The sequence below is a fragment of the Vulpes vulpes genome, chromosome 8, assembly GCF_048418805.1.
Source record: "Vulpes vulpes isolate BD-2025 chromosome 8, VulVul3, whole genome shotgun sequence".
Classification (NCBI taxonomy): domain Eukaryota; kingdom Metazoa; phylum Chordata; class Mammalia; order Carnivora; family Canidae; genus Vulpes; species Vulpes vulpes.
The window spans coordinates 2,640,410-2,654,766 of NC_132787.1; the positions used below are offsets into that span (position 1 = coordinate 2,640,410).

General features: G+C 55.0%; 1 protein-coding gene across 1 annotated transcript; it reads left to right on the forward strand.

The window, feature by feature from the left end:
* Positions 1 to 3,428: 3,428 nt before the first annotated feature.
* On the forward strand, positions 3,429 to 13,722 carry LOC112920997 (keratin, type II cytoskeletal 75). Its single transcript, XM_026000034.2, has 9 exons — positions 3,429 to 4,052; positions 4,611 to 4,825; positions 5,762 to 5,822; positions 6,213 to 6,308; positions 7,151 to 7,315; positions 9,171 to 9,296; positions 9,442 to 9,662; positions 11,049 to 11,083; positions 13,015 to 13,722. The coding sequence occupies exons 1-9, from the start codon at positions 3,555 to 3,557 to the stop codon at positions 13,251 to 13,253; spliced, it is 1,656 nt and encodes a 551-aa protein (XP_025855819.2). The 5' UTR covers positions 3,429 to 3,554; the 3' UTR covers positions 13,254 to 13,722.
* Positions 13,723 to 14,357: the final 635 nt, after the last annotated feature.

The following is a 14,357-nucleotide window of genomic DNA, read 5'->3' on the forward strand; positions in this document are numbered from 1 at the left end:
GCCACCCAGGGATCCCCTGATCAATAGTTCTTAACTAAAGATAGTACGAGACGCCCGTCCCGGTGTAGTGAGGGATTGGAGGCACAGGGTTTGGGGGCTGGGTCCTCTGATACTGGGTCAGGGACTTGGCTCTGTGCATTAAAACCGTCTGCTCTAAGGAATCACCTAACCCCCTCCATCTCCATCCAGCCTGCCCTTCTCTGGCCTTGGCCTAGTAGGAAGCCAAAGCTCCTTGGTGTGCTCCCCACGGACCCCCTCGGCCTCCATGGCCTTTTTCTCTGCCTCCCCTGACCTCCACAGTCCTGACTGCCAGCCCAGCCTGACCTCCTCAAAACCTACCACAGCCAAGGACCTCAGTGTGCCTCTGGGGACAGGAGAGCCCACCCTGAGCAGGGCGGACAGGAAACAGGGAAACCAGAGAGTCTGGCCTCCCAACCTGGGGCAGCGGAGCACATGCCACGGCTCTTGATCCACCCTCCCCCAAACCTCAAGAAAATGCCTCCGGACAGACTCAGTGACAGCGAGTCAGAGGAATTCAGAAGTAGAGAGCAGAGGGGAACATGCAGCTCTTCTCTAAGCTGGACAACCCAGCTTGGGTGCACTTTTGCCACAGTTCCATTTAGGGTCCTAGGAGGCAAGTCAGGAGGAAAGGAACCTCCTTAACCCTCACAGGTAAACTAGCTCCAGGACGACCAGAAAACCAAAGCAGTGGAAAAACCCAGGGACTCGCAAGCCAAACACAGGTGGTCTCAGGAAACGGGCAGGGAGGCATCAGTACCTGCGTGTGGTTTATCTGAGAAGCCTTCCCGGGGGTGAGTTTTAGGCAGAATTATAAAGGGCGTCAACACCGAAACAGAAAACTTCCCACGGCAGAAAGGAAAGAGACAGTATTAGTAGTCTCAAGTTTCGAGGCTTTTTTAATTTATTTGTTTATTTATTTATTTATTTATTTATTTATTTATTTATTTATTTTTAAGTTTCGAGAATTTAAAGCAGACAGTGACACAGGCCGTCAAGGGGGCTGGGGTGTCCTAAGCATTCACGTTCACCGGGTGGGGCGTGGGGGGACGGGGAAGGTCATGATGAAGGTCAAAGGTCACAGAAAAGGGGGTAAAGAAAGAAGAGACGTGAAAGACGTTATCCATTTCCATCTAATGTCACCAAGGCCAGTGAGTGGGACAGTCCAGCTCCGGAAACAAGTTTGGGTGGGAAAATTAGAAGAGAAGAGAAGAAATGGGCAGCCCCAGACACGGAGGCAAATGGAAACGGGATGAGAGGTAAAGCCTGGGAATGGGGCTCCCGGGAGACGGCGTGGAAAGAAAGGAACGACCTGGGAAGGGAGGCAGATTGGGGTCAGCTGCCTCATGGAAAGTGTGATGGGAGGCAGCAGAGGTGACCCCCATTCCCGCGGACGTGGGCTAAGGCGCTCCCTGGGCCCTAACGCTCCTTCGGCCTTTGTTCCGTAGAAAGCTCCGAAGGGTTTGCTCAGCACAGGTCAGGAGACAAATGCCTCTTCTCTGAGAAAGAGATTATCATGCGATGACTACGGAAAACAAAGACGATTATTCTTTCCGCCCCAGACGCACGCACCACCCGGCGGGGCCCGAGCGCCTTAGCAGCCAGGCGGGAGAGCTCCTATGCTCCTCTTGCCCTGTATCAACAAAAGCCATGATTCATAGGTTCCCTGGAAACCGAGACTCGCGAACGATCTCTCAACAGAGGGAAAGCTCCCCCCACCCCCCACCGCCCACCGCCCACCTCCCCTGCCTGCCTCCGCCCCAGGGAGGAAATAGCTCAGTGAACAGAGCCGCCACTGCAAGTGCCCAGCTGTCATTCCAGGCAGGTGAGCCTCTGCTACCCCAGCCTTACACGTGTGTCTCTGAAAGGACACCCGTGTGGGAAGGTCACGGACTCGGGCTCTGCTTCTCCAGAGCTGAGGACCACTGTCCGCTTAATTGCCGATTCAGGGACTCTGTGTCCGGAAACTGAACACATCTGGGTTCCGCTCTCACTCTGCTCGCTCTCGAAACCACTGCGGGTAGTAAGCGGTCAGGAGGACAAAACAAAATCTGACCGTTTCTCTGTCTGGCTCTCCCCCCACGGTAGTCAGGGGATGGGATGCAGAAAAGGGCGAGGCCAGGAGCTTGCAGGGCACAGTCCACAAGACCAACAAGGAAAGCAAGACCAATGTCTCGGGCGCCCTCCACTCGGTGCAACTACTGGAGCTCTTCTGATGAAGACGGAAAGCCAGGGATCCCCGGCCTTGAATGGGGATGGCCAGCCTGGGAAGCTTCTGGAATAAAGCAGCCTCAGACAAAGCTGGGAGGTAGTGCTTTATGGTATAGCAGCTTTTTATAAATTAATGTACTTCAGTGCTATCTTCCTACCAGGACCCCAAGCCTGTTATTAAAGAAAAAGATGGGACGCCCGGGTGGCTCGGGCGGTTTAGCATCTGCCCTCGGCTCAGGTCATGATCCTGGGGTCCTGGGATCGAGCCCCGTGTCGGGCTCCCTGCTCCACGGGAAGCCTGCTTCTCCCTCTCCCTCTGTCTGCCGCTCCCCCTACTTGGGTTCTCTCTCTCTCTCATCTATCTCTAAATAAATACATAAAAAAAATAAATACATAAAAATAAACACATAAAAACTTTTTTTAAAATTATGGAGAAAAAGAACATGTGTGGTGTTCCTTTCAAATCCCCACTGACCCTGCCCCAGGACGGACATGCTGCTGACCCTTCAGTCATACATGCTCACGACTAGTAAGAGACGGGGCCGGGACTCAAACCCACCTTCCCCATACTCACAACTTGTCTCCACAGCAGACAGAGGGTCTGGTCCGGAGAGTCCCCTAGTGGAGCAGACAGGATGTAGGGGCGCAGGGGTGTGTGTGCGTGTGCGTGTGTGTGTGTGTGTGCATGAGCACATGCTCCTGCCGCAGGGAAATCAGGTGTGACCTGCACGACACAGAGGGAAGCATATGAGGAAAACCAAGGGGCAATCAAAACCGGGTGGTTTCCTAAGGAAGATGAGCGCCGAGCAGGATTTTTAGGACCTGGAAGGACAGCGGGAGGGCGGGGGCAGCAGGGGACACGGCGGGTAATTGCTGAGCAAAGGCTCAGGAGCAAGGAGCACAGCGGAGGAGGAACGGGAGGGCCTGGGAAACAGGGCATCACAGACACTTGTTTTGACACCGATGTTTGCACAGGAGGGAGTGGGTCCCAAGCGTAAGAAAGCGGTTTAGAAACCAGGCGGTGTTTTTAGAGCCCATTAGATGCATGATTAGGACATGACTGAAGGCAATTAGCGAGCTTCTCATCCGTCTGCTGATCAAGTTGCGACTGGAAAGGAGTTTCCACGGCGGGGGGAGGGGGGTGGCAGGGAGGCAGCCAGTGGCCCTGACACGGCCCGGAGGGGCGGATGCCTGGGGGATGCCATCAGAGGCCGCCTGAGCAGCGCCCGCCCTCCCGGGGCCCCATAAAAGCCAGGGCGCCCCGTGCTCTCCATCCCCTTCGCACGCACCCGTGTCAGGAGCTCTCGCCGCCTCGCCCAGCCACCATGTCCAGGCAGCCCAGCGTCACTTTCCAGCCCTGCGGCCGCAGGAGCTTCAGCACGGCCTCGGCCTCCACCCCGGCCGTGGGCCGCTCCCGCTTCAGCTCGCTCTCCGTGGCCCGCTCCACGGGGGGCAGCACCGGGCCGGGCAGGCTGAGCAGCGGGGGGGCCGCCTTCGGGAGCCGCAGCCTCTACAACGTGGGGGGCACCCGGCGGCTCTCCACTGGGGGCTGTGGCGGCGGCTTCCGAAGTGGCTTTGGTGGCAGGGCCAGCGGCGGGTTTGGGACCGGCAGTGGATTTGGCTATGGGGGCGCAGCCGGAGGAGGCTACGGGGCCTTGGGCTTCACCGTGTGCCCCCCCGGAGGCATCCAGGAGGTCACGGTCAACCAGAGCCTCCTGACTCCCCTGAACCTGCAAATCGACCCCGCCATCCAGCGGGTGCGGAAAGAGGAGCGCGAGCAGATCAAGACCCTCAACAACAAGTTCGCCTCCTTCATCGACAAGGTGAGGCCGGGGGCCGCATGCGCGCCCCTTGGGTCGGGGTGGCAGGAACTCTTGGAGAGGCCCTCGCCCCGACAGGGAGCAGTATCACAACGGCCTCCCTGTGGAAAAATGCATCAGCTCCACAGGTACCTCACAAGTGGGGCCAGACTGCCCCAGAGGCCCTTGAAATCTCCCTCATTTCCCTGGAAGCCATGTGGTTGGTTCAGCCAACACGAAGGGAAGAGTCGAGTTGTTCTCCGCAGGAGGAGTTTCCATTGAGCAAACTAACCTCACCCAGAGCAGGTGTTGTCGAGACACTCAACCCAAGAGGAGAGCCTCCCCATAGAGACCCCCAAGCCCACCCCATCAGTTCTCTGGAAGCCCCGGGTGTATGGGTGGAAGCCCCTGAGACCTGTGGGGTAGCTCCAAGGGCTTTCTCATTCCAATTTGGAGCCATCAGTTATGTAGCCGACAGTTGGGTATCAGGTGACAAAGTATATTTTTCTTCTCTCCCTTATTAGTTGGAGTGTCTGGCTCTGCCTCCCCAGTTTCTCAAGGTTTCCTTCTGGCCCCCTCCAGGTGCGCTTCCTGGAGCAGCAGAACAAGGTCTTGGAGACCAAGTGGGAGCTCCTTCAGGAGCAGGGCTCCAAGACAGTGAGGCAGAACCTGGAGCCCTTCTTCGACGCCTACATCAACGACCTCCGCCGGCAGCTGGACAGCGTCACGACGGAGAGGGGCAGGCTAGACGCCGAGCTGAGGAACATGCAGGACGTCGTGGAAGATTTCAAAGTCAGGTAAGGGGAAGACGGGCTTCCGGTCACGCACAGTAGTCCCGGGACTCGTCTCTATAAGGAGCAGCGAGGTGCAAAGGGGCAAAGGCCAGTGCCAGCAGGGAGCTTGGAACTTGCAGGCGTCATTCTGTGATTTGAAGATAGCACGGTGTAGGGCGACAAAGGGACTCTCGTCTCATGCATCACTATTCCCAAGAAGCCTACCCTGACCTGTCCACATGACTGCAAAGTGATGTCTGCATCACTGATACTCTGAAAGGCAAAATACCATTTCACAGCCAAAGTATTCTTTAACCCCCAAAGCACTGCCTATTATTGAGGGGATGCAATCCCAGGAGACTCGCTAGTGTACAAGCTCCCTCGTCCCGAGGGAGGCAAAATTTGGCCATCATCCAGGCTACAGTAGGTGAGGTGTCCAACAAAAGGGGATGGTCCTCCCAAGGGATGGCCGACCCATGGCTTCAGAGTTAGAGCCACTTCTGTTTACTAAAAAACCCGCTGCTCACATGGCTGCTCTGAGGTTCAGTAAAAATACAGCAAAATCTACCAGGAACGGTCTCCTTCCTGAACAAGCAAAATTTACCCCATAGTTCCAGAAGCCACTTGAGGCAGCCAAGTGTTTTAAAGGTCACAAGGTAGAGTTTCATAAGTACAAATTTCTATTCTTGTAGTTCCGTGCTCACCTTCTAGTCTTACAAAAGGAAGAAGAAGGAGAAAAAAAAAAAAAAAAAGAACTTCTGGCAGACGAAATGATTCCCCTTTTATAGAGGGAGAAATAAAGGTTAAGTGAATCACCCCAAGTCACACATAGGTCAGCAGAAGAGCCGGAAAGGATTTGAGGTCTCTGAGCTCTTGCTACACCAGAAACGCTCCTCAGCCCGGGAAGAGTTCACCTGGACACTTGCTCAACCGCACGCCCCCTCTCCTCTGTGCTTACAGGTACGAGGACGAGATTAACAAGCGCACCGCCGCTGAGAACGAGTTTGTGGCCCTGAAGAAGGTGGGTGGAAGTGTCTCTCAAAGGAGAAGATTCTAAACTGAATCTTTGGAGTAGGGGAGACGTGACCCTTGGGACTCCCAAGACCCTGAATCTTTGGACTATGGGGAGACATGACCCTTGGGACTCATATAACCCTTGAGAGTATCTGGAGAGCTCAAATCTGCCCAAATGCTCCCTCGGTATAGGGCCCCACTAACTCTGTAAGGTCTCTGTGAGCTCAGGGAACTCAAGCCCCCTGTTCTCCACAATCACTCACCCCCACCCCAAAGCCCAGACTCAGAGTTTGCTGAAATCTAACTTGGAAGGGCCAGGGAGGAGTCGGTCCAACTTCTTCTGGGCTCACTGCTTGGGGCTGGGGTCTCAGAGGAGCATCCTGTGCTGTTGTTCTAGGACGTGGACTCAGCCTACATGAACAAGGTGGAACTGGAGGCCAAAGTCAACTCTCTGACCGATGAGATCAACTTCTTGCGGATGTTCTTTGAGGCTGTAAGAGCCTGCAGATGCTTTTGTTCCTCCTAGGTCTGGAGCCTGGAAAGAAAAGGATGGCGCAGAGAATGTCATCTATGTAGGGCCTCCACCCATCAGGCCCCAGATGCTCCAATTTGGGACTTGGGTGGTCATGAGCACCTGGGAGAACTGCTTGGTATCTTGCCACACTAAACCCAGCTCCAGCTCTGAGGCTGCTCCCCCGACCCCACAGCATAGCATGGAGGGAGTGCCGATTCTCGAATCCCAGGTCCCTGGGTAGCATTCCCAAGGAATCAAGATAGATCTCTCCCTCTCCCCTCCCAGAAAAGTTCAAAAAGAAGTTGCCCCTCAACTCATTGGTCAGGGTGCTTCCTGCCCTCTGAAGATGCCTCATTCTGGGCACTACCACTGGGAAGGCAGAGACCTGGGTCTTTGACGGGGAGAGGGAAGTGGGAGTGATGAAGTCATACTGTACAGAGGGAAGCAGGGTCCTAAAACTCTCTCCATCCTAAAGAAATCTTTTATGCTGGCATGTGAAGCAACATATGTCATATTCAACTCAATATTATTGGCCCAGAGAACAGTGACCCACCCTTCATACTCAGGGAAAACACCCAAGTGGGAGTCTTGAGAAGCCATCCTGGGGGTCACACCCCCATCACATTGATCTGGGACCCTGAAGCTTCTCAGGGATTGGCATGGGGGTTCTTGAATGGCTGCAAGTGCCCAAGGAAGGGCTGGAATAACCCCTGCCAGGGATGCCAAAGAAGGGACTCCTGACCTGGACAGGTAGTCAATAGCGTGATTTCAAGAACCTTTCTTTTTATGCCTTGGTGACGCTGGGTTTACTGGCTCTGCAGGAGCTGTCCCAGATGCAGACCCAGGTCAGTGACACCTCCGTGGTGCTGTCCATGGACAACAACCGCAGCCTGGACCTGGACAGCATCATCGCTGAGGTCAAGGCCCAGTATGAGGACATCGCCAACCGCAGCCGGGCTGAGGCTGAGTCCTGGTACCAGACCAAGGTCAGTGTGGGCATCTCTGTGATAGATTCCAGGATGACTGTTACCTGAAGCCCCAAATAATCATTTATCCATGAATGTCAGGAAATACATGAGCATTTCTGTTTCTTTCAATGGGGCAGAAGTGTCCCTTACCATGAAGAGTCAACTTGAAATGGGTGTGGAAACCCAACCATACACACTAACATGTGCTCAGGGAATGCAAGGTGCTCAGGACAGCCCTTGTCCCCATATCACTTAGGATCTGGTCGGGGCTGGGTGAGACTCCAACGCAACCCAGAAATAGTCATAGAGCTATTTCTAAATGGCTTATTTATTCAACACATAGGGTTACAGAGTTGTAAATAAGCAAATTGCAAACTGTTTATTTTTGGTCTGAGAGACTATGAAGTAAATGGGGGGGGGGTCATGGAAGGAGAAAGACCGTGTTAATAAAAAGCTTCCAAGAAGAGGTGGCTCTTCCTTCCATTTGGAAGCATCCACGGACAATAGATTACCAAGGACGGGGGAGGTATTTAAGGCTGCACAAGCAGTTCTTTGGGGCTGGAAGGCAGACATGAGCACTTTGCCAAGGAACAGAGTTTATACCAGGAAGAGGGGGGTTTGGGATGACCATGGAGAGCGACTGTCCAAAGTCACAGATGACCAGAAGAAGGTTCGGCTTTGGAGGGCGGAGTAGACTGGGCAGTCCAATCCATGAGACCAGCTCCCTGCCCAATGCAGACCCTTTCCAGAGCCAGCTGCTCACCTACGTGTGGCTTCCATCCTTTGCCCTGCTGTGTGCCCTGCCTTAGTCCCTACCACTGCAAAGCAGTAGAAAGGAAGAGGGTCTCAAGTGCCAGGGGTGCACACCGCAGAGGCAGAAGCAGAGGCAGAGGCAGATGGCGAGTGGAGGTGAGATGTCCCTAAGTTGAAATTTATAGTGGTTGAAATTAGTAGTGAACAATTCCTTTTGTTGGTAGGGCCGACTGCTCCCTTTAACCATGTGTATCTAGAAATGGAGGAGCTGGGCCACTCAGCACTTCCAAAGCCAGACAGATCTTCACTCGGGTAGCATCTCTCTTCCTTGGGAAAGGTATGGGCAAGTGACAGGGGGCACTTGTTGCTCCGAAATGAGTGCATCCTGGATATGCACCATACCCAGGTTCCCTCAGATGGGGGATTTTGATACAAAGTCTTCAGAACTATGACCCCTCCAGCCTGGCTCCATCTAACACCTATTCCCTGCACCTCTCCCCCGCTCCCCCAGCACTGACATCCGGAGGGCTACCAAAATTCATGGTCACATGGCTCTGGATGTATGATCTGTGATTGGGATCCCCAAAGGACACTGACCAAGCCACCTTCTCACCCCTAAAGCTCGCCATGCTCCTTTTTGCCCCAGAGTCTTCACACAGGTTGTCTCCCCTGTCTGGAATGTTCTCTCCCCAGCCTATCACTTAGGTCACTCCTTCCCATCCTTTATCATGCAACTGGAGCACCTCCATCTCTGGAAGTGCTTCCCCGACCCCATCCCCTCAACTTCCATGTCTAGGTCAGATTCCTTTGTTACGCTACCTGTTCATTTCCAATGAACGGAGAACTTTTCCGGTGGGTACTATGAATTCAATAATGTGGTGATTTAATTACCATCTATTTCCCCCAATAAAGCGTAAGCAGGGGTCTGAGTATGCTCTCCATGATACTCCCAGAGCCTAGCACGTGCCTAAGAAATAACACCCCGTGAGTGAGCAAGACGGTGCGTGAATGATCAGTGAATGGGTGGCCTGCCGGTGGCCCCGAGGGCCAGGTTACGCACACAGGGAGTACCCTGTCCAGGCGTTGGATGAGGTGACTGACTCTGCTCTGATTCCGTCAGTACGAAGAGCTGCAGGTCACAGCGGGCCGGCACGGGGATGACCTCCGCAACACCAAGCAAGAGATCTCCGAGATGAACCGGGTGATCCAGAGGCTCAGAGCCGAGATCGACAGCATCAAGAAGCAGGTAGTGTATGGCAGGGCCGAGAGCTCCTTGCCCACCCATGTCTCCAGGGTCCTTCTACCATGTTCCCAGGAGTGACTCCTGCCCAAGAAGCGCCACATGCCCCGGGGCTGTCAGTAAGGCCTGCGGCTTCCTCCCCTTCCTGTAGTGTTCCAGCCTGCAAACGGCCATCGCTGACGCCGAACAACGCGGAGAGCTGGCCCTCAAGGATGCCCGGGCCAAGCTAGTGGACCTGGAGGAGGCCCTGCAGAAGGCCAAGCAGGACATGGCCCGGCTGCTGAGGGAGTACCAGGAGCTCATGAACGTCAAGCTGGCCCTGGACGTGGAGATCGCCACCTACCGCAAGCTGCTGGAGGGCGAGGAGTGCAGGTGAGGCCAGGGGCACTAGTTCCATTCCAGCTGCCGGAGCATTCCTAGGGACGCAGGTGGCTGCGGCCCCCTCCTCTCCTGGAAAAGGGAGCCAAATGCTGATAGGACTGGGCCAGGAAGTGGGGGAAGAAGTGCCATTTCTTTCCAGGCCAGTGAATCATTATCAAATGCCCGTATTCGGAGTACAACTGCTTTTCGCACCCCATAGAAATCTAGGATCTGATCCGGTCCTAAGTAATCAAATTCTATCAAAGGAGCAATTGGGTTCTGCGGCAGGTCTGGATATGTGGTGTGAGAGGCTCTGGGCTGAGCATAGGTTGTCGCAGGATTAGTGCAGACAGGCCGGCCACTAACTAGCTGTGTAATCTCAGGAAAGTCAGTATCCCTTCCCTGGTCCTCAAATTCTTCGGCGATGGAATAAAAAGTCCCAATCATCTGATGCCCAAAGCTCAGTGGGAGCTCTGTGCTCTGCCAATCACCAGCTGTGTGACGGAGGGCGAATTGCTTCACCTTTTCATTCCCCACCTGTGAAATGAGCCTAACCATGGTTTCTATCCCCATGTGTTATTAAAAGGGTTAAAAAAAAAAAAAAAAAAGGGACCAGACATGAAGGTCTTAGAACAACGTACACAGCAAGTGTTTAAAAAAAAAAAATGCTAGCTGTCTTTTGGTTCAGTGGCCGAAGATTTGGCCTTTGGGACCAGATGAGTCTGGCTTCACATCTAGCTTTGTGACCGTGAGCAAGTGAATTAACCTTTCAATTTCCCCATCCACCAAACTGAGGTAGCAATAGCTGCTTAATGGGGTCATGGGGAGAATTAAGTGGCACGATGCAGGTGGCAGGTAGGCAGCCCTCTTTACCGTTCTGACTATGTGTGTATGAACGAAGGCCAGTTCTGTCCTCAGCGTGGAAAGCAAAATCACTCCAGTTGCTACAATAACAGGCTGATTATTGTCATTGTTATGTTTATGACTCAGATGGGGCCCCACACCTCTCATCACCCCAGCACTGCCCTGTGCACGACAACAGTCCATTGTTGGGAGAGAAATCTTGTTCCTTAACGAGCCCTACCTCTCCAAACAGCCCTAGTGTATGATTAGCTTTAATTTTCTCCAAGTGTCTACCCAGTTTGAACCAAAAACTGTGTTTCTGAGATTACAGGCCTTCCTCCTGTGAACCTCAACTCCGCCTTGTGTCATGCATTAGATTATTATTTTTAGTACTACTAGTATTTAAATAATTCCAACCTCCACTTAGTTCTGCAATAAAAATAATAAAGGGGTTTTTTTTAAATGCACTTAATTGCAAAAATGTTATTTCAAATGCTCACAAGCTGCTGGACATAATAGTAACAAACCTTCCTTCTCCCCCCTGCTCCCAATCAGGCTGAGCGGAGAGGGCGTTTCTCCAGTTAACATCTGTGAGTATGACATCCTCCTGTGTCAGTCGGCATGCGTGTGGTTGGGGGCAAGGGACGCGGCGTCTTGCGGGAGGCTGGAGGGAGTGCTTGAGCCTTTGGAGGGGACCCCACGGAGAAGGTTCATTTTGAGGTGTGAGGTCTTGAATTTATTAAGATGAGAGCCATATTAGGAGTCTTATTATTATTTTTTAGAAGAGAGATCTTAATGTCCCAATTTTTACCTCTTTGCCTGTGACAGAGCACCACAGAGAGGGTGATAGGAGGTTTGCTGTGACCCTTCTGCATGGGTTTAGACAATGCACGGGTCCTGCCCCCCCACCACCTCCCAGGGGATCCCACACCTTTCTTGCTGGGGGTGCAAGTCTAATTCAGACACGAGCGTTCACTGCAGACAGGATTTACGAAACCCTAGTATGCCCTCGGCCTTAGGAAGATGCCTCCATCCCGGGCCCAAGGGCACGGCCAGGAAGGCAGCCCCTTCCCGGAACGGCGTGGGGAGAAGCCCTGCTGCTCCGGTTAGGTCTGCAGAGCAAACAACCTTTCCAAGGTGGTGAGAGTCCATAAGGCAGGTAGCGGGTGCAGCCGTTCAGGAACAGGAGTGGGGGGAGCAAGCGGCCACAGCCCACGCCGCTAAGAGCAGAAGTCACTTGCAGAGCCCACTGCTGGCCTCGTGAGGCCCACAGGGATGAGCTTTACCGCTTGCATCCTACGAGTGCGTGTGGCTTTCCTGATGCGGGATTCACAACACCAGTGACTGTACTGACCGATGATTCTAGAAGGCAGAGCCTTCTGAATGACCCAGCTGTCCTCCTTCGCTGATGTCCTTGTCTGGCAGCCCCGGAGACCCTCCGCTAGTCGTGAGGAAGGCTGCCGTAAGCTCTGAAGTTGCCCTGCTCTTGAAAGCACCTGCAAGTCTGTGATCTGTGCGCCATCTCAGTCGGCCGCACCGCGGTACCGCAGACCGGGGGGCTCCAGACAAGAGAAATGTATTGTCTCACACTTCTGCAGACTAGAGATTCAAAACAGGTGTCAGCGGGGCCGTGCCCCCTCTGAAACCTGTAGGGGAGCCTCCTTCCTCACCTGGTCCAGCGCCTAGTGGTACCTGTCAACTCCTGGTGCTACTGCCCCGCATCAGTCCCATCTCCGTCTCTGTGTCACACGGCCCTTCCCCTATGTGTCTGTCTTCACGTGGATGCCCCTCCTCTTCTTATAAGGACACGAGTCCCATTGGGTAGGGCCCTCCCTCGTGATTTCATCTTAACTGGATTCCATCTGCAAGATCCTGTTGCCAAATAAGGTTGCATTCACAGGCATTGACTCCGATACTTTTTTGGAGGACACAATTCATTCCAGAACAGTCCGTTTTTATTTCAGTTTCCCTTCTGAAGAGCCCAACGTAAGGGCACTAGAGGTTGAAGGTGGTGGTTGGTTATAAAAGTTAAGAGCAGGTCATGGAGAGAACGGGAGCAGAGTGGGCCAGCCCGTGGGTCGTCTGTCACCCTACTTTGAGATTCGGGGGACGGAGGCTGAGGACACCCACAGAGGTGTGTGCATGCCCGCCCCCCTCCCCCCAGGAAGGGAGAGAGACACCAGAGCCAGGCCCACAGAGCAGGGGAGTGCGAAGGGATCGAAGGGAAGGAATCGCTTCCTGGAGGCGAGAAGTCTCCATTAAGTTCTGGAAGGAAGAGCGAGGCATTAAGTAGCAGAGGGGAGGCAGGAGGCCGAACCAGCCGGAGAGCGCGGCACTGCCGCCCGGACAACCTGGCCGAGCGCGGTCGGAGCTCGCTACCTGGGCCTGGAGGTTAGAAGGAGGCAGAGGCTGCCCGAGAGGCCACCCCACCCGCACCCCCAGGGGCTTCAGGCCACAGGCCCTGACGCCCCGGCCTCCTCTCCCGCCCTCGGTTCTGACCCGGTCCCCTCCCTCCCGGCAGCCGTGGTCACCTCCACCGTTTCCAGCGGCTACGGCGGTGGCAGCGCCATGGGAGGCGGAAGTCTGGGCCTCGGCGGGGGCAGCGGCTACTCCTTCGCCACCAGCGCCGGCCACAACCTGGGTGCGGGCCTGGGCGGCTCCAGCTTCAGCGCCAGTAGCAGCCGGGGCCTCGGTGGCAGCGGCTCCAGTGTCAAGTTTGTCTCCACCACGTCCTCCAGCCGGAAGAGCTACAAGCATTAGGTGCAGCCACTCGGCTCCCCTTCCTCTGCCCTGAGGCCCGCCTGCTTGGGGACCTCGCCTGTCTACACTCGCAGACAGGATCCCTGGGTCCCTCTCCTTCGGCTCCCCTGGCCCACCTGTGCTGCTGGGAAGGAAGCCTGGCGTCCTGGCTAAACCCCACTCCCCAGCGCCAGCCAGCCCCCAGCCTCCCGACAGTCCCCAGAGCGCCCCTGCACCCTCTGTGCCAACGCCCGCCCTCTTTCACGATCCACATTCAGCATCTTGCGGAGACTCCCCCTTCAGAGCCTCCTCCTTCCTCCCCACCTTCCAGAGGCAGAGATGGGGAGTGGGTGTTTCCCAGGCCGGCTCAATGCGGGTTGGCGCCCGCCTGTTTCACGCTGCTTATCAGCTGCCTGCTGGGAGTGAGGGCTCTCTCTCTTTCTCCGCCCCCGCCCCCCCCAATGTGTCTATTAAATGCATGTGTAATGTGTTTGGTGTCCAGCCCTCTGTATGGCACAGTGAAGCGGCCCAGAACAATCCGCCTCCTCTCCAGGCCACATAGAGGGCCCAGGGCACATCAGATCCTCCCTGCCTCCCTCAGAACAGAGGATGCTGGGCTGGGGAGATGGGAGAGATGAAGGGGGCTGGGGAGGACCACCAGCCAGACTCCATCCTGGCGTCTCTACCCTCTTCCTCCTGCCTCTTGCTGGGATGCCTTCTTGGAGAGGCCCCAGCCCCTGGGCAGCTCCGTCCTTCCTACTGTGTGTGTCATTCAGAGCAATGCCGTCCCCTCCCCAAACCAGACTGCCTCCTGAGGACACTGACGTAGGGTGGGCGGCCCAGCCCTCCTCCAGCAAAGGGGCTGATTGTTCCCTGACAGCTTCAAACTTGCAGACCTGAGCAGAGAAATAACAGGCCAGGAGAGGAGTTAAAAGTCAGCCCTGGGGGCAATGCTTTCGCCCAAGCAGAGGAGCCACTAAGACCCATAATTGCAGGCAGCAGTGAGACATCCAGGAAGCTCCCACATTCCTAAGTTTACAGTCTCCTGAACCCCTCCCGTTAAGGCCTGGGCCTGGCATCACCCCGGGGGGGGGGGGGGCGCCGCTCATGGGGTCTTAGAAGTGG